At 49.3% G+C, this 27,121-nt stretch overlaps 3 protein-coding genes across 5 annotated transcripts in view; 1 reads left to right on the top strand and 2 right to left on the bottom strand.

The window, feature by feature from the left end:
• Positions 1–754: 754 nt before the first annotated feature.
• On the top strand, positions 755–14,617 carry ART1 (ADP-ribosyltransferase 1). Its single transcript, XM_086340508.1, has 5 exons — positions 755–807; positions 7,773–7,884; positions 8,344–9,121; positions 10,043–10,084; positions 11,547–14,617. The coding sequence occupies exons 2-5, from the start codon at positions 7,822–7,824 to the stop codon at positions 11,642–11,644; spliced, it is 981 nt and encodes a 326-aa protein (XP_086196634.1). The 5' UTR covers positions 755–807; positions 7,773–7,821; the 3' UTR covers positions 11,645–14,617.
• Positions 12,441–18,050, bottom strand: CHRNA10 (cholinergic receptor nicotinic alpha 10 subunit). The gene is made up of 5 exons (XM_086340478.1): positions 17,831–18,050; positions 16,740–16,885; positions 16,034–16,188; positions 14,867–15,399; positions 12,441–13,428 (listed from the first exon to the last, which is right to left on the bottom strand). The coding sequence occupies exons 1-5, from the start codon at positions 17,910–17,912 to the stop codon at positions 12,971–12,973; spliced, it is 1,374 nt and encodes a 457-aa protein (XP_086196604.1). The 5' UTR covers positions 17,913–18,050; the 3' UTR covers positions 12,441–12,970.
• Positions 18,051–25,488: 7,438 nt separating this feature from the next.
• Positions 25,489–27,121, bottom strand: part of NUP98 (nucleoporin 98 and 96 precursor) — an 86,733-nt gene continuing 85,100 nt past the window's right edge. For all 3 annotated transcript variants that reach the window (XM_086340474.1, XM_086340475.1, XM_086340476.1), the window contains exons 32-33: positions 26,969–27,080; positions 25,489–26,859 (exon numbers count right to left, since the gene is read on the bottom strand). In XM_086340474.1, the coding sequence (XP_086196600.1) occupies positions 26,642–26,859; positions 26,969–27,080 (330 nt within the window). In that variant the 3' untranslated portion in view covers positions 25,489–26,641. The remainder of the gene's footprint in view (positions 26,860–26,968; positions 27,081–27,121) is intronic.

The raw sequence follows: 27,121 nt of genomic DNA, 5'->3' as shown, positions 1-27,121 counted from the left end.
AGACAAGTTCTTCATCCCCTTCTAATTTAGACTGGCTTCCCCAAAGCACTCCAAGATCAGAAAATCAGGAGTCACTCTGCTGTTCTCCATTACTGTGAAAAAACAGCAACTCATCTACATATCCTGCCTGCCTCTCCCCCTAGAGGGTCCTGAGAATTGGCAATTGCTGGAACAGAAGATACTATACTGTCTGGATAGCTAGGCCTGCAGGGACACAACACGGGACCAGATCTGGTATCAGTTTCCTCCTCTCTCCATTCTCTGGTTTTGTGGAATTGCTTCACTTATCCTGAGACCTGGCACCCCAAAAAAGACCCCAAGAGATGGACTCAAATCTAGTCATTGAACAGTGGTCTAGAGTGAAGTGGAAAGTCCTCCAAGATCACATGACCAAGAGCACTGCAGCTGGGACTCAGACTCTCTACTCAGAAATCTCTCCTTACTCCTCAAGTGAGTCTCCATCACCTGAAAGGATCAATGAGGAGATATTCCCTGAGGCCAGGGATGCTGAATGCAGGAGCAAACCCAATTAGGAGACAGTTGTTCCAGCCTGGATCTTTGATTTCTCTCTGGGTTCAGGGATTCGCTTTTTTCATGGGAAGAGCTCTTGCCCAGAACACCCTGGGCAGAGGCTAGTATTCCTGAGCCTAGAAGAGATGTCCAGAAATAGATGGGAGAGTGTCACATTTCTGAGCAGCTGTGTGGGAAAGGTACAAGGGGTGGTATAAAAGAGAAACCTGCCCTCCTCCTCCCTGGAGGCTGTCACTGGAGACCAACACCAGCTTCCAAGCCCCGGAGAAAGTCTAGGTAAGGGGCATACGACCCTCCTCCTGGGCACTGGGCACAGAAAGCTGTTTCTGAAAGGCAAAATTTGGGGTGTTATTGGCAGAGTTATAGCAATCATTAAGAAAAGGTTCAAGAAACCTTTTATCTTTGTCTGTTCAGACTGCTATAACAAAAATACCACAGACTGGGTATCTTATCAACAACAAATATATATATATATATATATATATATATATAAATATATATATATATATATAAAAGTTCTGGAGGCTGAAAGTCTGAGATCAGGGTGCTAGCCTGGTCAGATGACAGCTCTATTCCTGGTCATAGCCAGCACTTCCCCACTGGGCCCTCACAAGTTGAAAAAGCTAGCGAGCTCTGTGGGGTGTCTTTTATAGGAACAGCAATCCCAAATCATGAGGGCTCATGAATTATGAACTAATGATCTCCCAAAGGCCCCACCTTCTAATACCATCACATCAGGCATTAGGATTCCAGCCTATGAATTTTGGGGAGACACAAACATGCAGACCATTGCATATTTGACAAAGAGGTCTGAGATACTAGGGAGGCTGAGGCCATTGGGAAACTTGGGGACTTCTAGGGAGGGATTTGGAGTCCCAGTCCCAGTAGGGCTTCCCAGGTGGTACTGGTGGTAAAAATCCCTCTGCCAATGCAGGAAACCCAGAATCGTGGGTTAAATCCCTGCATTGGGAACATCCCCTGGGGTAGAAAATGGCCACCTGCTCCAGTATTCTTGCCTGGAAAATTTCATGGACAGAGAAGCCTGACAGGCTATAGTCTATGAGGTTGCAAAGAGTTGGACAGGACTGAGCAACTGAGCACAGGCTTAGGTCACAGCTTTAATGCTTTTGGCCCAAAAACCATTTTGAAACTTCTAGGGAGTTCACACAAAACAAGCTTAAAGTAAACTAGAAAATATCCCCATTAGGGGATGTTCATCATGGGCCTGGATGAGGGGAAACCAACAAGAGAGGTGCCCTGAGCAGTATGACAGGAAGGACAGAAGGGCAGCAGCTGGGAGAGGAAAAGGGGTTGCCAGTGCCTCCACTTCCTGACCTCCCAGGCCCTCCCCACCACTCTGGCTCCCACACCATTGCCCCCAAACCGGTCACTAAGCCATCAATCCACCTGCTCTGCGGGGGTCTCCATTATTAGTGACACCCAGAAAGCCTCTCAGACTTTCAACAAACATTCCAGGAGGCCTCATGTGTGCCTGGCCTTGAGCTGAGCCCTGGGGACACAGAGTGGGTCATATCCAGTCCTACCCTCAAGGAACTCACAGGCCAGCAGGGGAGGCAGACTCGGAAGGCAGCACAGTATGACTAGCACAGTGACAGAGGAAAGCGCAGGGGATTCAGGAGGCCAGAGGAGTCAGAGGGCTTCCTGGAGGAGGTGGCCCCTGAGCTACTCCTGGAAGAGTGGGTAGCAGGAGAAGGGCAGCCCCAGCACGTGGAGGGAAGCAGCAGTGCCTCATCTGGGACTTCGTGCTGTGCCATCCATGTGAAGCAAGGGTGGAAGGGCACGAGGCTGAAGAGGCTGGGGAGGGTCAGGTCACAGAAGGCTTCAAATGCCAGCACTCTGTCCTGAGGGTAAGAGGGAAGTTTTGTTTTATATTGCCTTCTTTTTTCTTTCATGTCTGTATTTTGAGATATTTCTCCCAGCAGGTTTGGCACAAAGGGTTCTGAAGCAGGTGAGGAACATCATCAGCTGTGCTTCAGACTCATTGTTCTCCCTGCTCCAGGGGAGTGTGGAGTTGCAGGGGCGACAGTGGAGGCAGGAGACCAGGCAGGAGGCAGGAGCTGACTGGAGCCTTGGTGGGGGAGGTGGTGATGGGGAAAGGGAAGGACCATCGAAGATTAACTCATACTCTGCACAGCACTCCTTGGTAACCAATCTAGTGTTCGATGAGTGAATGGAAAGCCAAGTAATCGTCTTGGGTGACTGAATTAATAACAAGGATGGCAGATTACATGACACTTTTCTGATGGAAAATTCAGAGGAACTACCTTGAGCTGGATGAAACCCAAAGAGAAATTCATCACAAGGATCCCGGGGTATTTCTCGGTACCCAAAGGCCAGAAGTGAAGAGTCTCTGGAAACCCAAGGAAGTGCCTCACTCTGCCTGCACTTTGGCTTCAAGCCACTCTCTTTGCTCCTCAGCCCGCCCTTCTTCTTTCCCCAGGGACCTCATCTCTCCCTGACTTCAGTACACCTGTGATTCTCAAATGTCTCTTGTTGTCCATTCTGCTCCCTCTCAGACATTGGCCCCTGCAGACAAACTGAACTGTCTTAGGACAAACTGAACTATGTGATCATTTATTCAGTACATTTTTTAATTGATCATCTACTATATGTTGAGATGAGCAAGATAAGATTTCAAAGTGTAGTCTGCTTTCCTCTGTATTTCCAACTTACAGCATGGGAACCTGAGTGTGAGCCTTGATTTCCCCATTTCATCTCCTAAATCTCATCAGATACCATGTCCAGTAAATTCTACATAGAGAGGTAGGGTCCACTCTCACTACCAATACCTTAGGCCACATGATTCAGTGTCCTCAGTCTGACTTCATAATTCTCCTTCCCTATTCTAAGCCTCTGAAATCTTTTATTTCTGTGTTTCTGCAGGATAGAGACAGGGCAATGGAGAGGCAGTGAGATATACAGTTGGCTTCATGTTTTTGCTGCATGACCATTTTTCTGTGGGCCACAAAATCTCAGTGGCATGCAAACATTTATTCTCATGCTCCTGGGTCTTCAGGTTGAATGTAGATGGGCTAAAGTGAGCTTGGATGGGCAGCTCTGCCTCAGGCTGCCAGCCTGCCTCAGCTGGGCGCCTCTTTGTTGTGGGCTGAGCCCACATCTGCTCCTCTGGGGTCCAGGCTGGAGGAACAGTTCTGGGCTATGTTCTGATGGTCTCTGACCCAAAAAGAAGGCCTTCTCTCTGGTTTGGGTTCCCTCCAAAGCAGACCTAGAGGCAAGGACTTGGGTGTAGTGATCTTATTTGTAAGGCGGTCTCAGGAAGTACAAATAAAGGAGTGGCAAAGTGAGACAGAGAAGAGAGACAAATGCCCCTGCAAAAAGTGTGTGACCACTGCGGTCAACTATGTCTCTCTGGGGACCCTCTGTGGACTAGGGAATCTGACGTTCCACCCTCACTGGGTGAGAGTTGTTCTGGGAACATTAAATCTCCTGCACTTTGGGGCTTCCCTGAGCAAGTTCCCCAGGTGATGCAGAAAGGCTTGGACACAGGAATATATGGAGCACTAGGTCCATGGGGTCGCTAAAAGTCAGACACAACTGAGCGACTTCACTTTCACTTTTCACTCTCATGCATTGGAGAAGGAAATGGCAACCCACTCCAGTGTTCTTGCCTGGAGAATCCCAGGGACGGGGGAGCCTGGTGGGCTGCCGTCTACGGGGTGGCACAGAGTTGGACACGACTGAAGTGACTTAGTAGTAGTAGTAGTAGTAGGGGTGAGAAGCTGTCAGATGCTTGAGAATTATTCATTGCTCCTGTGTTTCAACCTGAAGGTGAGCTGAGGCGATACCATGAATCAGCAGTGGCAGGTATACTCTTTTATACTGCATCCATCTATTATTAAGAATATCAAATCCCAGGAAGGACTCTGAGTTTCTCACTTAGGTTATGTGTCCAAACGTTAACCAATCGCAATGACCAGGGCATTAGAGTACCGGTTTGGGGGTCTAATGTTCCCCTCATGAGGGTACAGAGTTAGGAAAGTCCCCGGTAAACCCATGGACTGGATTTTCCATAAGAAGAGGCTCTATTATAGAAGTTCAGGTTTCTTTGGGGGATTCCAAAAGACCACAAGAGTTCAAGTAGCTTTTTGCTGCTATATACTCTGCCCATTCACATTCTATCCTGGAACTAGGGAGCAGTATTTCATGCTTTAGTCCCCATTGTGATGCCATTTTCAATTCTATCTACTCCGTTTCTCCTCTAGACAGCTCATCATTTAAACCCACTTCTGGTGCAAATGTGTCTTCATCAGGCTCTTTGGCTTCTTGTAACATACATCACATGCTACTTGAAATTCCCCATTCCAGTTCTGTCTCCATCTTAAAAGAGTTTAAAGAAGCAGGGATATGGGTTTTGTTTTTGTTTCGTGATCACAGTTTTATCCTCAGCTCCTGGCACATTACAGGATGCTCAAGAATTTTCTGTTGAGAGGCTTCCTTGGTGACTCAGTGGTAAAGGATCCACCTGCCAATGCAGAAGACATGGGTCTGATCCCTGATCTGGGAAGACCCCGGATCCCTGATCATATGGTGCACAAGGCAACTAAGCCCGTGCACCACAACCACTGAACCTGTGCTCTGGAGGCTGGGCACGGCAACTACTGCAGCCCCAGTGCCCTAGAGCCAGTGCTCCACAGCAAGAAAAGACGCTGCCGTGAGAAGCCTGAAAACCGTAACTAGAGAGTAACCCCTGCTCGCCGCGAGGAGAGAAGAGCCCGTGTAGCAACGAAGACCCAGCACAGCCAAATACAAACTAATTAATTAAATTATTATTTTGTTGAATGAATGAATAAGCGGGTTTTGAGGGAGGGAAGATAAGGAGTTCAGTTTGGAACATGTTAAATTTGATAAAAACCTGCTGTTAACTCCCTTGCCCAGAGAGGCTCACACCTCAATTTAAACTGTGAATTGGCAGTGATAAGATCTTAGATTGGGAAACATAAAATTATACTCACAGAACATTTCCATGTCCTAGGGTCATTGATCTATCAAAACTTAGGTCCCACCAAGAGGGGATTAGGGAGCAGGGATGCTTAACCTAAGCAAGACTAGGGAGGGTGTACATCCACCCTGAGAGTTGTGTAAGGTCTGTGTGAAGGCACACAGATCCATCTTCTGAGAACTTTCAGTTTTCATCAGATCTCCACAGATAAAAAACCACTAACTATATTATGGTTTGGATAAAAGAGGGAAAACAGAAATACCTAAGAATCTGCTGATATGCACCTAGAGTATCTCTGCCAGGATGACAGGAAATGGGAACACTGGTACCTCTGGGGAGAGGGGATGGGGTTGAGGAATCAGAGACAAGGACATTTCACTGCATGCCTTGTGGACTATAAATTATGAAAAATGAAAATGTACTACTTTTTGAAACTTAAAACGTAATAATATTAAAAAATAAAGCTATGGGGGTTCCCTGGCAGTCCAGTGCTTAGGACTCTGCAGTTTCACTGCTGAGGGCCCGGGATTCCATCCCAAGTTGGGGAATTTACCTCTTGGCTCACTAGCAGGATGAATCATAATGTTATTTACTTTTTTTGCCACATTTCACAGCCTGTGTGTTTGTGCGACCCCAAGGACTGCAGCATGCCAGGCTACACCTCAGGTGTACCCCTCCCCCCCAAAATAACATTATGATTCACCCTGCTAGTGAGCCAAGAGGTAAATTAGAAATTAGATACCATTTGTGCCCACCAGTTAAATGGAAATTAAGGGATTCATAATGGCCAGTGTTGGCAAAGACTTGGAGAAAAGGGCACTTTTGTCCACTGTTGGTGGGAGGTGAAGAGGGACATTTTGGATGGCAATTTGGCAGTGGCTATCTAAAGGAACACTATTCAGATCCTTTAAATATCACCTTGATATCTTTCCTTTAAAAACATGCAGACAAGTAGATAAGGATTTATATACGTAACTGATCACTGCGGTATCACGTGCAATATCAAAGACTGAGGAAAAAACACTAAGTGCCCGTCAATAAGGAAATGGTTAAATAAATTGTGGATTAACTCTACTATGAAATTCCATGCTGCCATTATAACGAACAAGGTAGATACGCATGTATGACATGGAAGGAAGTGTATGGTACATTATTTCCTGGGAAAATGTTGCAGAACGTGTATGTGTAAGCATGTTTCCTTTTTCTTTTTGAAAAAAGTGACAGTAAGAAAACCAAAAATAGGCTGCACACAGAAAACTATGTGTGTATATATACTTAAATATTATATTATTGTATGTACATCAAAAAAGGTCGTGAAGGGTCCCATTACCAGGAAAACAGCAGGCCTGGGTAATAGTGCAAAGGGGACATGGAGGGAGAAGAAGAAATGGGGGCCTTGGGCATTGTGATTCATTCATATACAATGAGCATGCATTACTTGGTAATAAACAGAAATAAAGAAGCACCACCAACCTGGAAACTGTTCCAATCTTGACCCAAAGCTGGAACCCCTTCCTGGAGCCCTGCTCTGAGCCTGTCCCTGGGGTCCTGCTGTGGCCTCACCAGCTGACCACTCCTGGATCTGCCCTGTTTCAGCCTCAGGTCCCCATGAGGGGAAGCCCGGACCTCTCACTTTGGAAGTCAAGCTCCTTCAGGACTGACCCCAAGCTTTCCAACATTCCCACCCTGCACCTGCTGCACTAGAAAAAGTGTCTTTCACTCTTTACATCGTGAGAGTTCCTACCTATAGTACCTTTCCTGTTCCCATTCCTGCTGCCCCTAACATTTTTCCCTCTCCAGACTCCAGTCTTTTCTCTCCCACCTCCATTGACTGAAGCCTTATTCTCCTCTTTATCCCGTAAGATCCTAGTCACATGTTCCTCCTCCAGGAAGTTTCCCATGTTCCTTCCAGCAAGAAGGGCTCTCTCTCTCTTCTGAGCCTCCATTTCTATGCTGTGACCCTGTGCCAAGCAGTGTAAGTGACCCAGACCAGGTATCAATTCATGTTTTTTGTTTGTTTGTTTATGTATTTAGGCCACGCTGGTCTTACTTGTGGCACACAGGGTCCTCCACCTTCACTGTGGCACGTGGAATCTTTTTAGTTGCAGCACGTGAACTCTCAGTTGCAGAGGTGGGATCTAGTTCCCTGACCAGGGATCAAACCAGGGCCCCCTACATTGGGAGAGTGGAGTCTTAGCCACTGGACCACCAGGAAGTTCCAATTTGTCCTTATTGAACTGTGCAGATTCTCTTTTTCCAGGTGAGGAAACTGAGGCCCAGAGAGTGATTTGAGCAGGGTCATCTCCAACATGCAGAGCCCTGCCATGATGTCTCTGTTGCTCGTGTCCATGGGCCTCATGGAAGCACTTCAGGTACGGTCATCCTCTGCTGTCCCCATCCCCCAGGTGCTGGCTTCTGAACTCTGCCGGGTGCTTCCTTTGGGGATGGCTCAGTCTAAGAGGATAGCCCTGGAGCCCAGTCTCAGGGCATCCGTTGCTGGTAGTTCCCAATCCCCTTCCCCTCCAGGGCTTCCCTTGTGGCTCAGCTGGTAAACAATCTGCCTACAATGTGGGAGACCTGGGTTTGAAAGATCTCCTGGAGAAGGGAAAGGCTACCCGCTCCAGGATTGTGGCCTGGAGAAGTCCATGGACTGTATACTCCATGGGGTCGCAAAGAGCTGGACACGACTGAGAGACTTTCACTTCACTTCCCCTCCAAGTGTGTTTGGGGCCCTTCATCTCACTCAGCTTAGTGGAGGGGGGAGCTGGATAACAGGGCTCCTGTTCTCCTGGGGCCTAACCTCTCAATCCTTGCTGCTCCCCCTCTCGCAGGCCCAGAGCCACCCCGTCATACGACGAGACCTCCTCTCTCGAGAAATGCCCCTAGACATGGCCCTGGCCTCCTTTGATGACCAGTATGCTGGCTGTGCCACAGCCATGGCAGCGGCTCTCCCGGAACTCAACCGCACAGAGTTCCAGGCCAACAAAGTGTACGCTGATGGCTGGGCACAGGCAAGCAGCCAGTGGCGGGAGCGCCAGGCCTGGGGGCCCGAGTGGGGCGTCAGCCCTACCCGTCTGCTCGCCCCCCTGGGCTTCCGAGAAGAGCACGGGGTGGCCCTCTTGGCTTACACGGCCAACAGCCCCTTGCACAAAGAATTCAATGCGGCCGTGCGTGAGGCGGGTCGCTCCCGGGCTCACTACCTCCAGCACTTCTCCTTCAAGACACTCCACTTCCTGCTGACCGAAGCCCTGCAGCTGCTGAGCAGCGGCCAGCGTCCACCCCAGTGCCACCAGGTGTTCCGAGGGGTGCAGGGCCTGCGCTTCCGGCCGGCCGGGCCTGGGGCCACTGTCAGGCTGGGGGGCTTTGCCTCCGCATCCCTGCAGGATGCTGCGGCCCAGCACTTTGGGGAAGACACCTTCTTTGGCATCTGGACTTGCCTTGGGGCCCCAATCAAGGGCTACTCCTTCTTCCCTGGGGAGGAGGAAGTGCTGATCCCTCCCTTTGAGACCTTCCAGGTGATCAACGCCAGCAGGCCAGCCCAGGGCCCCTCCCGCATCTACCTCCGGGCCGTGGGCAAGCGCAGCACATACAACTGCGAGTACATCAAAGGTGAGCAGGGCACATGTCAGCCAGCAGCTGTGCTCAAGCTGGACTTCCCCGTCCCATTTTCAGGGGACACGTACACAGTCTAAGCCAGAGCTGGGCACTTGCCTGCTGAGAGGGTTTTCTGACCAGTACAGGTGTTTTTGGCCATCTGAGGGCCAAACAGCCTTGATCAGGCTTCTCTCCCAGATGGAAGCTGTTGCCAGAAATGAGTGTGGGCCCCTACCATGTTTTCTGAGAGGAGTGTGTTTTTTGACTGAGCAGAAACCCTGGGCTGTGCGTGTACTGGGTCAAGGTGACAGTGAGGTGGTGAGACAGCATTTGGGTGCCATCCCGCTAAGTTCCAGTTTGGGTTCTGGCAGTTTGGGTTCTTGGGTGCTTTCCTCTCCACCATCACAGGACCAGGCAGAGGAGTAATCGTGAGGATGGGCACAGGTCCTTAGTCACTGAAGGGCTGTGGGCTGCTGGTCCTGGTTGAGGGATGCCAGGCAGGCTGTTGGCTGGATCCACCGAGCACATCTCAAGTGGGAGTAGGTCCACTGTGGCTTCAGATCCCACCGTGGACAGCATCATGAGCGTGCATGTTTGACGGAAGGTGATGAAGACTGGCAAAGAACATAAACTAGCCCCTCCTTGGCTGGGACAAGACAGGGGAGAAGGAGCGGTGGGTGCGGCATAGAGGTAAAGTTACAGGCCAAGGGAGGAGAAGGAGAGCCCAGATCACCCTGGCTTTGAGGGCTGGGGCCTTCCTGGCCCTGCTGCTCGTGGGTCTAGTCAAACCCAGGCAAGGGTGGTCCCACTGTAAGGAAGCAGAATTAGGGGAAAAGGCATCAGTTTCTCTGAGAGCTAGTCAGGGAGGTACTCTGGGGTCCCTTTCTGTCCTGAGATCTATTGAGCCTTTGATTCTTTGCTGTTTCTTTCCTGCAGACAAGCAATGCAAGTCTGAGCGCTGCCGTCTGGGTAACTCAGGTAAGGGCTGCAGGCATCGGCAGGACTCTGTTCGGAGATGAGCTGACTGCTCTGGGTCTGGGCCCCTTTCCTGGGTGAACATCCCCCTTAAATGAAAAACAACCGTCTTTTATTAAAATAAAAATTAGACTTTCTTAAGCAGACACCTGTGGGGGTTGCTAACCTTTCCCACAGGGTGTATATGTGGGATACTTGGGGTGTATACGTGGCGAGCTGACACACCTGCTCCCCTCCACCCGGGCCTGGGGCAGGCCCCTCCTTCACAGGAGGTCACTGATCAGACCCCAGGGAGCTCCAGGCTGCACTGAGGTGACAGTGGGAAGGGCCACTCCACAAAGCTCTCCCCAGGCCTTCTCCTCCTTCCGCGGGGGAGCCCTCTGTCTATAACTGTGCTCAGAACTCCCTCAGACCACCTCCCAAGGTCAAGGTCAGGTCATGGGTGCTGGAGACCTGGGCTTTAACCCAGGCTCTGCCCCAACTCTGTGACCAATTTTTCCTCTCTGAACCTCAGTTTCCCTATCTGTAGCATAAGCATATTGGACTAGATGGTCCCCAGATTCTCTGTGGCCATGAGTCTTCTCTTCTCTTGAACACTTGCTGGCCCAGGGTTTGCCTGAGGCATCACCTCTCCAGCTGGGAACAGGCCATTCTCAGGGAAGAAATCACAGCTGCTCCTCACCCTGGGGTCCTGCCTCCTCCCTCAAGGCTTTTAGAACAGTGGGCAGGAAGGAGCCTCAGCCTCCACTTTGCTCCCACCCTTCTCCATGGCACAATACCACTCAGGGTTCCGGGCACATGAGTCCTCACCGTGACCCGATGGTGCAGATAGTGTCATCACCCCTGTTCCACGGATGAGACAGACACAGAGAGGTGAAGCAACCGGCCCCACACACAGACCTAGCAAGGGAAGGGGCCCAGACAGCCTGGCCCTGGAGCCCAACTCTGAACCACCACACCAGGGGGGCCCCCACCTCACGTTATTCTTACTGCGCAATAATCAACTGGAAGGAGGTGGGACAGGAAATACTGCCCTCATTACATAACAAAGTGAGGCCCAGAGACAGAAGTGACTTGCTCCAGATGACAGAGTCATCTGTGGCAGAGTCAAGACCAGCCAAGTCTCAGCTTCCAACCTGGCTTGAGTTCTGATAATGCCATTTCAGGCACTGGGAAAGTTTAGGATTCCCCCTCCCCAGCCCCGACTCTCCTCCACCAGTGCCTCTCCCACCAGAGTCTGGGCAGAGGAGCAAAGATCAGCTTCACCAGAGCTCACTCAGATCTCTACCCCACTTCATCTCACCCTGCAGTGCTTCAGTGGTGTCAACAGGAGGCTGGGGCATAAACTTAATGACCTCTGGAAAGGGAAGTGGGACTCTCCTTGTCTCTTCATCTCTGTCTACCTTTCTCCCTAAATTCTTCCTCACTTTGTCCCTGAATCTCTCTGCCTCTGTTTTCCCTGCAGCCGTGGGTCAGAGCCCCCTTTCTGCAGTCTGGTCCCTTCTACTGCTGCTCTGGTTCCTTGTTGGCGAAGTCTTTCCAGAGAGTCCAGGCTTCCTCTAATCCGTCAGCTGCTGAATGGCTCTGCCTGTAGCCTCTGCCCAACATGAGGATGTCAGCCACATGTGTGCTCTGAGTGTGGCCACCATCTGGGGTAACTCCATCTGCAGGAAACTCTGGGACCTTCTCTGGCAGCTGCCAGGCCTGAGAGCAGGAAGGAGAAAATGTGGGGACTAAGCCTCTCCCAGGGGTCTAGGAGTCAGACACTGAAGAGAGGTGGGGGGACTGCAGGACAGGTAATCACTCACCTGGAGATAGATTATAGTAGTTCGGAGGCCTGGTGATTGGGGAGAAAGTACTTGGCTGTGGTATTCACTGCTGTTACTCAAATGCCTCCCATGTGCACCTGGACAGCTCCTCTTCGCTCTTCCAGGAAGCCTTCTCTGACCTCTCCTCCTTGCTAGGTTAGGGGCCCTGCCTCTGGTCTCCCATCTGAGGGCAGGGACTGCGTCCAAGGTACGCAGGTGGTACCAGAACACACGTGGAAGTCAGAAAGGAACAAACACCTTGTGAGTGGCTGGTCCCTGTCCTGCCCCTACCTTGGGCACTGTCAAGCTCTCTGGACGTCACTGTGTGATGCTCACACAGTGAGAACGCAGAAGGATTGGACCTAAATCCAGAGAGGAGAGAGCAGGGAAACAGCAGAGAGACCTTTAGGGATCTCAGTCAAATGCTAATCATTTTCTTATCAGCAAAGATGTAATTTCCACTCTGATTCATGGGTCCTCAGGTCCCTAAGAGGCTGGATTCCCAACTTGCAGCACCAAGAGCCTAAGGGTAAGACAGGACACGGAGGAGATGCAAGGCACACATTACTTTATTATGAGCTGGAGCTTTGGGGCCAAGTCCTTATGTGGCCTCCTGCTGTGGAAAGTGGACCAGGAACCCTGAATCCCCAGTCACCTTCTCTGAGCCCCTAGACAGGGTCAGGCTAGACAGAGTCTCTCTAACAGCAGCCACAGGGGAAGGAAGAGAAGACAGGAAATGGGGCAGGGCTGTCATGCCTGCACGCTCCCCACTGAAAGTGCCTAAACTCAGCACGGAAGTTCAGTTCTGTCCCTCCCAAACTGTACTTCGATCTTGACCCTTCTCAGAGTTCCTCCTCTGCAGGAATCAGGGGTGCAGCAAGCTCTGATTTCCCTTAGAGTTTAGAGTCTGGAGGAGACGATGAATATTCTTGGTCCATGAAGTGAGTAGTGCTGAAGAGAGGATGTCCCAGGCTCCTAGGCCCAGTGGAGAGACGCTGGGTGGCCTGAGGGTCGACCACCACCTGGCCTGGCTGATCCAAACCCATCTGGAGGTGCTGTGGCTGCAGCAGACCCCCGGAACTCACAGGGCCTGCACCAGCACCAGAAGGCTCATGACCAGAGCCATGGAGAAGAAGATGCCCAGGAAGAAACGGTCCATGACCCGGGCCAGGCGCTTCCAGTCCTCATGGCGGCGCTGGGCAGCCCGGTGGCTGTGGAAGGCGTTGGCGATGGTGGCCACGTGACGCAGTAGGGCTTCCTGACGGCACAGACACCGGGGCTCACGGCAGGGACCTGCTGGGGGGCCAGTACCTCTGTCAGGAGGCTGGGGACTGGGGGATGACTCAGGTGGTCTAGACTGCCCACAGGGCTCCCCTCGTTCCCGCACACACAGGCCCCGTGCCAGGCGTCCTAGCAGGAGGGCCCGAGCCCAGGCTGGCACTGGGCGGGCACTGGGACCACAGTAATGCAGGTTCATGATAAGGATGGTAAGCGCCGTGGAGAAGGTGACCATGGTCATGGTGGCCATGTAGTACTTTCCTGCAAAAGAGAGAAATGGAACTGAGGCCCAAAACAAGAGCTCAGGGGGCCAGAGCTCCCCAGCTGCCTGAACACAAGGAGGAATGAGCGCATCCCCCATCAGGCTCTCAGGACCCTCGAAGCAAAATGGAAGAAAGTGGGAAGGAGGTAAGGGCCAACATCTCCCCTCCCACATCCCCACATCTGGTTCTCAGAAGCTTCCTGCTCCCTGGTTGATACGCTCCCTGGACTCACCCACAGTCCCCTGAAAGTCACACTCTTAAATAGAACAACCATGCCCTGGGCAAGTTACAATAGAACCTTCCTGGTGGATTCCCAGGTGGCGCTAGTGGTAAAGAACCCCCTGCCAATGCTGGAGACATAAGAGACTCCAGTTCGATCCTAGGTTGGGAAGATTTCCAGGAGGATGGCATGGCAACCCACTCCAGTATTCTTGCCTGGAGAATCCCATGGAGAGAGGAGTCCGGCAGGCTACAGTCACACAGAGTCGGACACGACTGAAGCGACTTAGCACGCATGCACACAGGTCTGTGGTGCTGCTCCCCTGAGTTAATAAATGGGTGTTCTTTGGGAGGAATGATGTAAAGCTGAAACTCCAGTACTTTGGCCACCTCATGCAGAGTTGACTCATTGGAAAAGACTGATGCTGGGAGGGATTGGGGGCAGGAGGAAAAGGGGACGACAGAGGATAAGATGGCTGGATGGCATCACCGACTCAATGGACGTGTTTGAGTGAACTCCGGGAGATGGTGATGGACAGGGAGGCCTGGCATGCTGCAATTCATGGGGTCACAAAGAGTCGGACACGACTGAGCAACTAAACTGAACTCAACTGAAGTGTTCCAGAGAATGTCTGGCATGCAGTGAGTACTTAAAAGGTTTCACCTATTATTCTAATACTGGTAAATGTCGATCATCCTCCAACAAGTCCTTGAATAAAGACCAACTCCTGGACTTCCCAGGTGGCACAAGTGGGTAAGAATCCACCCGCCAGTGCAGAGGACAGGGGGGTTCCATCCCTGGTCCAGGAAGATTCCACAGGCTGCCGAGCAGCTAAGCCCGTGCACCGCAACTACTGAAATCTGCGTGCTCACAGAGGGCGGCCCCCACTCTCCACAACTAGAGAAAGCCCTCATGCGCCAGTGGAGACCCAGCACAGACATAAATAAATACAATTAAAAAACCAAAAGAGACCAACTCCTTCCTCCACCCCTACAAGTGTGGGGAGGGCTGTTTTCCCAGGAAGGGGCCTATCTCTTCCCCCTCCATTTCAGAACAAGGCCGGGCCCCAAGATGCTCAGCGGGGTGCCTCGGTTGACCCAGGCCAGTCCGGCTATGGCCCCTGCACCTGCGGAGGGCCACATGCGCCAGCCCCCGGGGTGGGGGGCAACCTCCCCGCCAGTGTCTCTCTGGCCACCCTGGGGCCCTCGGAGCCCACCGATGAGCGGCACGCTCTCTGCCGGTGGCATGCTCTCGGCCAGGATCAGCTGGAAGACGGTGAGCGCCAGCAGCACAGTGACGCCCAGCGACACCTTCTCGCCCGAGTCCGCGGGCAGGTGGAAGGCGAGCGGCGCCAGCAGCGAGATGAGCACGCAGGGCAGCAGCAGGTTGCACACGTAGGCGGCGGCGCGGCGGCGCAGCAGCAGAGTGAAGGTCACGTCCGGGTAGGGCTCGGAGCAGCAGCCGTAGGTGAGCACGCGCCTCCGGGCTGGCATGCCCAGCACGCGCCACTCCACATTCTCCACGAAGTCCGCCAGGCTGGCGGCGGCGCCGCGCGGCCGAACGTCCAGCTGGTGCCCACCGTGTGTCCACGAGCCGAAGGTCAGGCCGCAGCGCTGCGCGTCGAACGGGAAGGCCGACACGTCCACGCGGCAGGAGCTGCGCGTGATGGCCGGCGCGTCCCAGCGCACGGCGCCGTCGTGCCGCAGGACCACGTTGGTGCTGGCCGAGGCCGGGGCCTGCGCGTCCGCCCTGTGGGCAGGGGTTGGGGGTGGGGGCTCCCTGAGGCGCCGCAGCGTTGGATGTCGGGGCTGACCCTTGGAGGGGGTGCGACTCCAACCCTCTGGGGGACTCAGAGGGCCCTCTGTGTCTTTGGAGGCCTAATGGGGCCAGGGCCTGCAGGGCCCAGAACGAGACAGGTCTAGTCCTAAAGGGGACGCGGGATGCACGGTAACTTTTCTTGGGTGCCATCTGCAAAGTGCCTGGAGCGGCCCTGGGGAAAATGTACGGACTCAAGCCCAGAAGGGTGAAATGTGACATAAAGAGGTACCTGTGCCCCAGAACCCTGGCTGCGAGGGATATAGAACTAGTCCTGAACCACACAGAGGGTTCCTGGGAGACATTCAGCCTGGGTTGGCTTGGGGGTGCTATCAAGGGACTGTGAGGTCCCCCCAGTAGGTCGTTGCCATGAGCTGTGGTGTCAGGAAGCCCTCCTGCACCACACAGCCACCACTGCCGACACGTTCCTGGCCATTTAGAAGGCTCCCAGGGCAAAGCTTACTGGGCACCCTAGAGTCAGGTTTGGTGTGGGGGATGGGGAGATAAGTGCATCCCCAGAGCCAAGGGCATCTCTTGGGTGGAGGGGAGGGACCCAGGCAGGCAGTACTTGTTATAGAGTACGATGTCCGGCCTCCACACGAGACTGCTGGGGATGCGGATGGCATCCAGACCACCATAGGTGTCAGGGTCCCATCGTAGGTAGGCGTCTGTCCACTCCTGTCGGATCCACAGGTACAGGGTCAGCACCTGATTCCGCTCATCCTAATTGGGGGCAGAGAGCAGGCATAGATGTGGACACACGTCTGTGCATGCCCTGCCCTGTGTGTGCACACTCAACTGCAGAGCTCTGGTCAGCACCCCCAGACCTGACTTGCCGACACAGTCCAGTCCCCACACAGTCTTGCTGTGTGACCTTGACAGGCCCTTCTCCCTTGGGCCTGAGTTTCCTCTGCAGTGACATGGGTGGTAATCTCTGCTAGTCAGAAACTTGAGTGTGCAAGTATTGGGCACATTGTGGATACCCAATGGTTAATAGCCAACACGTGGTAGCTGTTATATTAATGTTTCTAGGAAAGAATTGTTTGGAGAGTAATCCTAGTCTCCCATTCCCCATTCCTTTTTTTTTTTTAACCTCACCACGCAGCATGTGGGATGTTAGTTTTCTGACCAGAGACAGAATCCATGCTCTGCTGCAGTGCAAGCTTGGAGTTTTAACCACTGCACCACTAGGGAAGTTCCTCGTCCCCCATTCCTTTCCCATTCCTTCCTCCTCCAACCATTCCAGCACACTCTGTGGTTGTACAGCAACGCACCATATCGATGATCTGGGACAGTGTCACCTCCAGGGTTACATTCAGGGCCTGGTCTGTGTCTGCCACAGGTCTCAGGGCACTTGTGTAGTTGGCAAAGAGGTCTCGGAACAGCTTGTGTGCCAGCCTGCCCTCGGCTCCCAAGCACTCTAGAGGACCAGTAAGAAGGGGTGTCCACGGAGGCCCCGGAGCAGGGGCCTCGGCTCACACCCTCTACTCTCCACAAGACTGAGGCCCTGTCAGTGCCTTTGCTGTCTCACAGCTGTCTAACTCCCTGTTCTGTCTCTAGTTCTTCCCTGCCTGCCTCCGGGACAGATGCAATGAGGCTGTAGTGTGAATAGTTACTGTCTTCTGAAGCAAGGCGGATGGGTTTCTGCTCCACCTGCCCCTTCCTAAGTACCTGGATTCTGCCTGCCCCACCACAGATGCTGGATTAGACCACAGAGTCCCAGGTGCCACATAGCATGGGGGATGTTAGTTCCCGACCAGGGATCCAACCCATGGCCCCTGCATTGGAAGCGCTATCTTAACCACTGGACCACCAGGGAAGCTCCTGAGATATCACGCTTTTAAAGAGACACATTCAGCTAGATCAGTAGCTGCTTGAAAGAAAGTGGAAGTGTTAGTTGCTCAGCTGTGTCCAACTCTTTGTGACCCTGTGAACTTTTTAGCCTGCCAGGCTCCTCTGTCCATGGGATTCTCCAGGCAAGAATACTGGAGTGGGTTGCCATTCCCTTCTCCAGGGCATCTATCTTCCCAACCCAGGGATGGTACCTGGGTCTCCTGCATTGTGGGCAGATTGTTTACTGTCTGAGCCATGGCTCCCCAGGCCTGTTAGATAAAGCTCCAACTCACCCTTCATGATCTGGTCCACCTGGCTTTTCCCGCCCTATCCCTGGGAGCGCCCCCAACTGCTCCCACCCCAGCTAGGCAAGCCCCATCTTGCCCTCTTCAGCTCCCACTCTTCCAAATTCGCCAAATGGAGCTTTTTCCCAGCACAGGAATGAAGAGAGAGCATGTGGAGAGAGATTTGGGGAGGAGGGGAAGAACAGCAATGCCCAGAGAAGCCAGGACTGGTCTACTGAGCTTCATACCTGGAAGGAGTGGGAGCAGGAGCAGAAGGCCCAGGCTGGAGACAGAGAGGCCGAGGCTGAGGTGGTGGCTCCCAGGCCCCATGGCCTTGCCACAGCCAGACGAGGGGCAGATCTCTGGGAGTGAGCCTCCTGGCTTGACCTGTGGCAGTGCCAGGCCCTGCTGGCAAGCGTGGTGTGGACAGTCCCTGGAAGTCAGAAGGAAGACTGGGATCTCTGTTGGGCACAGTTAACCTCCAGGTAGCCCTGCAGCCCTTCCAGCTACCTCACCCTCTATTTGTACCGGCCCTGGAATTTAAGTACTTAGGCCTTGGCATCTACTGTTTCTCCTTCTCTGCTGGTCTTTGCCTCTCCTGGCCTCTGGCCTGTTCTCTGTCCCCTAAACCGTCTACGTCTTGCTCTCCGTCCCTCTGCCTCCCTGATCCTGGTCTTCCTCTTTCCACTTTCTCTCCTTTTCTCCTACCTCTGTTTCAGCTCCCTGGACTTCCTTAAGGCCTTCCCCTCACGACTCTAGGTGAGCCTGGTGCATTCTCAGCAGTACGGGGGGCCGGGACTCTGTCCCTCCAAGGCACAGGACAGCAGGCCCGGCCCCCTTTTCCTTTTATTAGCTTAATTACAGAGTTGGGACACCTGTGTCCATGGGAACAGAGCAACTGAAACTGACACCTCAGGTCACTGGGACCTGAATTATTCAAATTCTGTAAGGTAGCACTCAGGCATAGTTCAGGCCCAACTTGGGGGATTGGAGATTCCAGGGTCAGAATCTGCAGGAGACTGGGGCTTAGAGGTGTGAAGGGACAGGGCCTGTGGATGGCAACTGTCCCTACAGCTCTGTCATCTTTGCTGAGTTCTTTTTTTTAAAAAAATATTTACTTATTTATCTGACTGCACCCAAGTCTTAGTTGAGGCATGCAAGATCTTTCTTAGTTGGGGCATGTCAAATCTAATTTTCTGGCCAGGGATCAAATCTCATGGACAGAGGAGACTGGTGGGCTACAGTCCATGAGGTCACAAAGTCAGGCACCACTGAGTGACTTTAAAAATAACACAGAAGTATGTGTAATATGATTTAAGAAATGAGGATTGAAAAATGAAAGAGCAAGTGGATTATCAAGAATGAGCAGGTAGATTTCTCTCCCCATTCTTTCTAGTTTCTCTTTCTGAGACTCCAAATAAATATATACTTAATTAATTTAATTTTTATTAATTTATTAAAATTAATATATTAGACACAGATGAAGAGGCAATTAATGAATTCAGAGACAGATGAAGAAATTACCAAAATACAACACAGGGAGACAAAAAGAAAATGAGTTTAGGAAACAGGAAAGAATCTGAAAGAATGTGTTAAATATATATTTAATTGGAGTCTCAGAAACTAGAAAGCATGGGGAGACCCAGCACTAAAGAAATGAGAGATGAGAAAGAGAGGAATCAAAATCAGGAAACAAACAGAAAACAAATAAAGTGTTAAAGTCGGCTTCTCTGATAGCTCAATTGGTTAAGAATCTACCTGCAATGCAGGAGACCCCAGTTTGATTCCTGGAAAAGATCCTGGGAGAAGGGATAGGCTACCCACTCTAGTATTTCTGGGCTTCCCTTGTGGCTCTGCTGGTAAAGAATCTTCCTGCAATGCAGGAGACCTGGGTTCGATCCCTGGGTTGGGAAGATCCCCTGGAGAAGGGAAAGGCTGGCTACCCACTCCAGTATTCTGGCCTAGAGAATTCTGTGGGGTCCATGGGGTCACAAAGAGTTGGACACGACTGAGCGACTTTCACTTCACAAACTTAAAGTCAACTTACCAGTATTTACATTAAAGTAAATGGTCTAAATACACTAATTAAAAGGCAGGGGTTGTAACACTATTAAGAGAATGAAAAGACAAGCTAGAGATTGGAAGAAAATATTTACAAATCACATAGTCAACAAAGGACTTGTATCCAGAACCTATAAAAATTTCTCAAAACTGAACAATAAGAGGGTTCAGGATGGGGAACACATGAGAAATAAAGGAATAAAAAATTAAAAAAAAAAAACAAAAAAAAACCTGAACAATAATAAACCATATCAAATTTTAAAATGAGCAAAAAATTTAAAAACAACACAAGAACACACACAAAAGAAAAAAAACTGGGCAAAGGAATTTGGACATTTAAACGAAGAAAAGATAAGAACTGCCAATAAACACATGAAAAGTGGTGAACATAATTATATATTAGAGACATTCAAATTAAAATATCAGTGAGATACTCCATATTTATTAGAATGGCTAAAATAATATTAACCATGCCAATTGCTGGAGAGGTTGTGAAGCTACTGCAACCTTCATATATGGGTTGTGAGAATGCAAAAATGGCGCAGCCACACTGGAAAATGGTCTGGCAGTTTTTTGGAATGTTATGCATATGCTTAGCCATATGACCCAGGAATCCAATGCCTAGAGAAGTAGCAACTTTTATGGTCACACAAAGTTCATGCATGAATGTTTATAGCAGCTCTATTCATAACTGCCAAACCTATAAACAAAATGTTCTTCAGTGAGTGAGTGGATAAAAAACTGGTAAAGCCAAACAATGGAATATTTAGTATTCATTGCTAAGAAGAAATGAGCTATTAAGCTATGAAAAGACATGGAGGAACCTTAAATGCATGTTAATAAGTCAAAGACGCCAGTTTGAAAGAGCTACATCCTATATGATTCCAAGTATATGACGTTCTGAAAAAGGCAAAACTATGAAGATAGTAGGAAGTTCAGTAGTTGGCAGGAGTTTCAGGAGACTATGGGAGAAGACTCAACAGAAAGCAGAATTTTTAGGGCAGTGAAAAGACTCTCTATACTCTCTGTATGGTAAACACTCTCTATACCATAATGATGGATACATGTCTTTATACATTTGTCTAAACCCATAGAACTGACAACACTAAGCATCATCACATGTAAAGTAAACTATGCACTTTGACTAATGAAGATGTATCAGTGTAGGTTCATCAAACGCAACAAAATGCTACTGGGGGAAACTATGCATGTGCTGGGGCAAGGGGTTTGTGGGAAATCTCTGTGCTTTCCACTCAGTTTTGCTGTGACTCCAAAACTGCTCTAAAAAAACTAAAATCCTAATAAAGTTTTTTTAAAAAAGGGATGAAGTACTGATATATGCTATCAGATGGGGATTCCCTGGTGGCTCAGTGGTAAAGAATCCACCTGCCAGTGAAGGAGACTCAGGTTTGATCCCTGGGTTGGGAAGATCCCCTGGAGAAGGAAATGGCAACCCACTCCAGTTTTCTTTCTCGTCTGGGAAATACCATGGACAGAGGAGCCTGGTGCGCTACAGTCCATAGGGTCACAAAAGAGTTGGACATGACATAGAGACTAAACAACAACAACATAGTACAGATAAACTCTGAAAACACTATACTAAGTGAAAGAAATTGGTAACAAAAAATCAGATACTGTATGACTCCATTTACATTACATTGTATAAAAACAAAACTACAGTGAAGAACAGGTTGCCAGGAATAAGGGATAGGAAGAGGGTCACTGTAAAGAGATAGGAAAAGGGAGATTTTGGGGGTAATGAAACATTTTGTATCCTGATTGTGGGGTGGTTAGTTATACAAATCTGTATGTGTTAAAATTAACAACTGCACACCAAGTGAATTTTCTTATATAATTTAGAAAATAGTTTGTACATAATTAATAAAATCCAGGGTTATTGTACTTGCCAAAGGGGAAAGACAATGAGAGTTCCCTGGGGGTCCAGTGTTTAGGACTCCTTCCTTCCCATGGAAGGGGCACGGGTGATGGCACCCCACTCCAGTGCTCTTGCCTGGAAAACCCCACGGACAGAGGAGCCTGGTAGGCTGTGGTCCATGGGGTCACTAAGGGTCACACATGACTGAGCGACTTCACTTTCACTTTTCACTTTTATGCATTGAAGAAGGAAATGGCAACCCACTCCAGTGTTCTTGCCTGAAGAATCCCAGGGACGGGGGAGCCTGGTGGGCTGCCGTCTATGGGGTCACACAGAGTCGGACACGACTGAAGCGACTCAGCAGCAGCAGCAGCAGGGCCAAAACAAACAAAACAAAAACAAAGGTGGACAATGTGACACAAGAGTGAGTGGTAGATGGTGTAGGGTTGGATGTGGGGTGAAAGATGCATTTTTCTTTCTGTACCATTTTCAGTGGCAGTTATGCAACCATTTGGGGGCACAAGGTTGTCTTACACTCAAATTACACTTAAAAATAACATTTTGCAGCACAATACCTTTAGAGCAAAATAAAGGCTAAATTCAAGAGTGCTTCAAAACACTTGGAAATAGCACCTGCATAAATTGACTGAATCAGTTATAGAAAAATTGGTATGTTTACCTGAAAAAAAAAGTTGAAATATTTCTTATATATAGTGTTTTGGGGTGAAAATGTTAGTTTGAAAAAATAATTATAAAAATTGGTAATTTTTAAAAAGGCATTATGAAGAAAAGAAAACACACCTGAACAATAAGTGATTTAAGCCTATATTTTGAAAATACTGGGCTTTCCTGATAGCTCAGTTGGTAAAGAATCCACCTGCAATGCAGGAACACCTGGTTCGATTCCTGGGTCGGGAAGATCCCCTGGAGAAGGGATAGGCTACCCTATCCAGTATTCTTGGGCTTACCTTGTGGCTCAGCTGTAAAGAATGCGCCTGCAATGTGGGAGACCTGGGTTTGATCCCTGGGTTGGCAAGACACCCTGGAGAAGGAAAAGGCAACCCACTCCAGTATTCTGGCCTGGAGAATTCCATTCCTGTATAGTCCATGGGTTCACAAAGAGTCAGACACGACTAAGCCACTTTCACTTTTGAAAATACTGAATCGTATATAAAAAGATAAGGACTGTACCATAATGAATTTTGGCATGATTATTAGGTGGAAGCTTGATGGAAACTTTATAAAGGATAAATGAGGCTGACAACAACTGAATCAACAATCTTAACATCACTAAAAGTGGGACAGCGAGACAAGTGTCTTCCCAAGTGATGAAAAACAGCACCACTAATGAGAAGGACCATGAGTCTAATCAAGTCTCTAGATCTAACCAGTGGTACGTAGCAAGTAAGGCAGGTAGAGGCACAGTCAGTCTAATCTAGAAGCCCCTGCCCTCTATACTAAAGGACGAACATCTCAGGTACTGCATCAAATAAAGGGCATTTTAAAAAGAGAGAGAATTTATCAACCAAATGTGGGCCCTGTTTAGATCCTGATTCAATCAAATCAACTGTAATAAAATTTTACTTCTGAGACAACTGGGGAAATTTGGAAATGAGGATATTAGTTAATATTCAGGAATTATTCTTGTGTTAGGTATGACAATGGTATTATATTTATAAAAATTTATGGTAGGAATGCTTTTGTATTGATGAAATGATGACCTCCCTTAGAAATCCCATTGGGGTGGGTAGGAATAAGAATTGGGGTAAAGATTAAGATTAAATTAAGACATCATTTTACTTTTGTATGGATGAAAATTTTTACAGTAAGATTTTTAAAAAACCCTTAGGAAAGCAGGAGAAATGAATTTTTAAAGCACAAGTTAATATATTACAATGTAGAACTCTGGCAGAACTCCAGTAAAACCATTAGGTCTGAGAACTGGTTCTTTAAGAGACAACAAATTAAAACTCTGAAATTTTCTAGAAATACAAAGTAACAAAATAAGTCAGAGTAAAGCTCCTAAAAAAGATGTTGGCTCTGATGATGCCTGCATTTAATCTCCAGGCTTCTGTTAACATTATTTTGGCATTATTCCAGCATTGTGCGGAGGAAATACTTATTCTGCACAGTGTATGAGTTTGTGGATTCCACAGCTCTGTTGGGTGTTGAGACAACTAATTCTTTTTATATTTTTGAGAAATTTAAAATTTTAAACATATATTTCAATGTAGTTTGAAATATAGGAGACTGTTCATCTTTAAAAAATTTTTTTTATCTGTGCTGGGTCTCTGATGCTGCAGCAAGCTGGGCTACTCTCTAGCTGTGGTGCATGGGCTTTTCACTGTGGTAGCTTGTCTTGTGGAGCACGGGCTCTAGGGCACTCAGGTTTTGGTAGTCACAGCTCTGGGGCTCCAGCACACAGGCTCAATAGTTGGGGCACATACACTTAGTTGCTCTGTGGCATGTGGGATCTTCCCAGATCAGGGAATGAACCTGTGTCTCCTGCACTGGCAGGCAGATTCTTTACCACTGAGTCACCAGGGAAGCACTGTTCATCTTTTATCATGTGCTTTGAACTGCGAGTCTATTCTCTGTGATGCAATATAGCTGCAGTGATAAATATTTGATTTAGAGATTTTTTTTTTTTTAAAGGGAAAAACCTGTCCTGCGGATGGTGACTGCAGCCATGAAATTAAAAGACGCTTGCTCCTTGGAAGGAAAGTTATGACCAACCTAGACAACATTATTAAAAAGTAGACACATTACTTTGCCAACAAAGGTCCATCTAGTCAAGGCTATGGTTTTTCCAGTGGTCATGTATGGATGTGAGAGTTGGACGGTGAAGAAAGCTGAGCGCTGAAGAATTGATGCTTTTGAACTGTGGTGTTGGAGAAGACCCTTGAAGAGTCCCTTGGACTGCAAGGAGATCCAACCGGTCCATCCTAAAGGAGATCAGTCCTGGGTGTTCTTTGGAAGGACTGATGCTAAAGCTGAAACTCCAATACTTTGGCCACCTGATGCAGAGAGCTGATGAGAGAGGAGAAGGGGATGACAGAGGATGAGATGGTTGGATGGCATCACTGACTCAATGGACATGGATTTGGGTGGACTCCAGGAGTTGGTGATGGACAGGGAGGCCTGGCGTGCTGCAGTTCATGGGGTTGCAAAGAGCTGGACATGACTGAGTTACTGAACTGAACTGAAGAGGAAATACTGCCCATATTCACAGTTCTTAACACTTCTAAAGACTAACCACTTTTACAGCATTGACTTTTCACAGAACACCTCTGGTGAGGAAACAGAACAAATTCTTAGAAGGGCAGCAGTGCTCCATGACTCACTTGCACAGGTTCACAGTCAGTGACAGAGGGAGATTCCCAGCTGAGTAACCCTTGTCCTCAGGGGCCCAAATGAAAGGGAAGCCCTGGCTACCAGGAAGATCTGCTCAGCTTTCTCATCTCCTCAGCATCCCAGAAATCTTTGGCCTAATCCTAACTGGAAATTGCTCAATAACAGAACCAACCCACCAACCTACTTACTACTCATCAGCCTCATTTGGTCCCTCTCAAGAACAGCCCTGTTAAACAGCATATCAGGGATCATCATCTCCTTTACACAATGGAAACTGAAAGGTGAAGTGCCAAGGTTTAAAAAACCCCAGAGAAGAAGAGCAAAGAGACTTTGAATACTAAATATATTCCACTGGGCAATTTGAAACCCTGCCCCATCCCCCATTGGGAGTCCAAACACATATAAATAAATAAATGTACAGCAGTCAGGATTCATCAATCTCAACCCCCTCACCCCCAAATTGACTCTTATAAACCTAGCCTTTGATCTAGTCTGCAACTATTCTCTCATTAACCCATGGCCAGTCTCCCCCTTTAGACTGCAAATTAAACAAGGCCGTCATAAAGCTCCTTGGGACAACAAGGCTCAAAAACACAAAAGAAAGCCAATACCAAGTATGCTATAAACATTTCATTTTATTTTTTTTAAGAAAGTAGCTTCAGAAAAAGAGGAAAATAATCTAGATCGTTTATATATATATATATATATATATATACTTTTTAATAAAAACCTTTACATAATTTTCATGCATAAAGACCCAGGCGTGGCCATGCTGTCCATGATAGCCCGCACACCAGCAGTCTCCGGTGGTTACCTGGGGCTCCCCAGAGCTGGCTACAGTGTAGAGAAGACCCTCTGCCTGTCCCTGCCTCAGTGAGGGCTTTACCTTCTGCAACTGTAGATGGAGGGTGGGAAATGCTTTGGGCTAGAATGGGAGGGAAAGGGAGGGCTACCCGATCTACCATGTTTCATTGAAACTCATCAGGGAAATTCAGGCAGGAGGCCTTGCCAGATGACTGAAAACCAGGCACCAAAATGAGTTCTGGGAGTTTCCCAGAGACCAGGAGTCTGAGACCAAGGGCTCCTGCACAGGGAAGTTGTGGTGTTCACGGGAACATTCAAGGCAGGAAGAACAATCAAGCCTTGAAGCCCCATGGCTCCATAGCAGGCACTCACTCTACCTTAAATGAGTCAGAAAGACCCTGTTCTGCTTCCTCAGTTCAATCCTCTCCTGATTCCAAAAGTCATGCAAATCATCAATCTACTCCAGAGACAGAGTCTCTTCCTTCTGTGGATAGTTCACTTGTTAAGGAAGGTCCTAGGTCAACACATTTGTCCCAGCCCCTGCCCCACTCCTTCTAAAGAGCCTGGGGATGAAAGGGCAGGAGTAGGAGCAGGGTAGCGGTTGGCACTGACAGTCACAAGATTCAGAATGGCTGAAGGAGGAAAAGCATTCCCTGGTTCTTTGGGGAATTCTGCCAAAGGTGCTTTATTGACCATTTCTAAAAAGGAAAAAAAAAAAGAATGGCTCTTGAGGATGGTAAAGAGAGACTTGGCTCCTTTTTTGGGGGGTTCCAAAAGCCCTTATGCTACGTTTAGTATTAAGAAAGCCCTGAACAACTGGAGGTTGCTGCTTGGGCAGCAGGAAGGGAGGGGAGATTCCATGGCCAAGCCAGAGAACGGCAAACAGGGCAATCAACTTGATGCAGGAGCCCTCTGTGTGGTGAGTGTGAACAAGCATGTGAGTGTGGTGGGAGGAGCCCAGGGCTCACTGGCTCCCGACAGTCAGTTCCCGCAGGTAGGACTGTGTGAGGCTGCGCAGTTCCTCCAAGGCATAGTCCTCAGGCATGGGGAGCCGGCCAATGTGGGGAGCCAACAGGCGCAAAGGGACTCGCTGAGGGTCTGGCGTTGAGTCGGAGGTTGTATCAGAGGCATGCTGAAGGCTCAGTACCACCCGCAGCAGGTTGGCTACACGTTTGGCCATGTCTGGAGAAAAGAGCAGAGTGAGCACCAAACGAAGGGGTGAGGCAGGGGTATAATAATCACAAAGACAGGCAGTGAGCAGGCAGGCAGGGAGAGAAGGCGAGAGGCTGACCTGACTGAGCCAGGCGGTCCTTGGCATTGTAACACTGGATTTGCTCTATCCTGTTGCACAGTGAGGTCACTTTGGTGTGCAACTGCTCGAGTTCATAACCTGAGCAATCCACCTACAAAGAAGCAGGGAAACCAGTTAGGCCAAAGGAACTCC

Source organism: Bos grunniens, chromosome 15 (genome assembly GCF_055505025.1).
Source record: "Bos grunniens cultivar Pamir isolate PY7600 chromosome 15, Bosgru_T2T1.0, whole genome shotgun sequence".
In the NCBI taxonomy this organism is placed as follows: Eukaryota; Metazoa; Chordata; class Mammalia; order Artiodactyla; family Bovidae; genus Bos; species Bos grunniens.
This window is presented reverse-complemented; position numbering and strand designations above follow the sequence as displayed.

Excerpts from the sequence above, each read along its gene's own strand:
- ART1 (XM_086340508.1), top strand. The coding sequence starts at position 7,822 with ATGCAGAGCCCTGCCATGATGTCTCTGTTGCTCGTGTCCATGGGCCTC. Across the intron at positions 7,885-8,343 it reads GCCTCATGGAAGCACTTCAG|GCCCAGAGCCACCCCGTCAT; the intron begins GTACGGTCATCC and ends CCCCTCTCGCAG. Across the intron at positions 10,085-11,546 it reads CTGCCGTCTGGGTAACTCAG|CCGTGGGTCAGAGCCCCCTT; the intron begins GTAAGGGCTGCA and ends TTTTCCCTGCAG.
- CHRNA10 (XM_086340478.1), bottom strand. The coding sequence starts at position 17,912 with ATGGGGCCTGGGAGCCACCACCTCAGCCTCGGCCTCTCTGTCTCCAGC. Across the intron at positions 16,886-17,830 it reads CCTGCTCCCACTCCTTCCAG|AGTGCTTGGGAGCCGAGGGC; the intron begins GTATGAAGCTCA and ends CTGGTCCTCTAG. Across the intron at positions 15,400-16,033 it reads GACATCGTACTCTATAACAA|GGCGGACGCGCAGGCCCCGG; the intron begins GTACTGCCTGCC and ends CCCTGCCCACAG.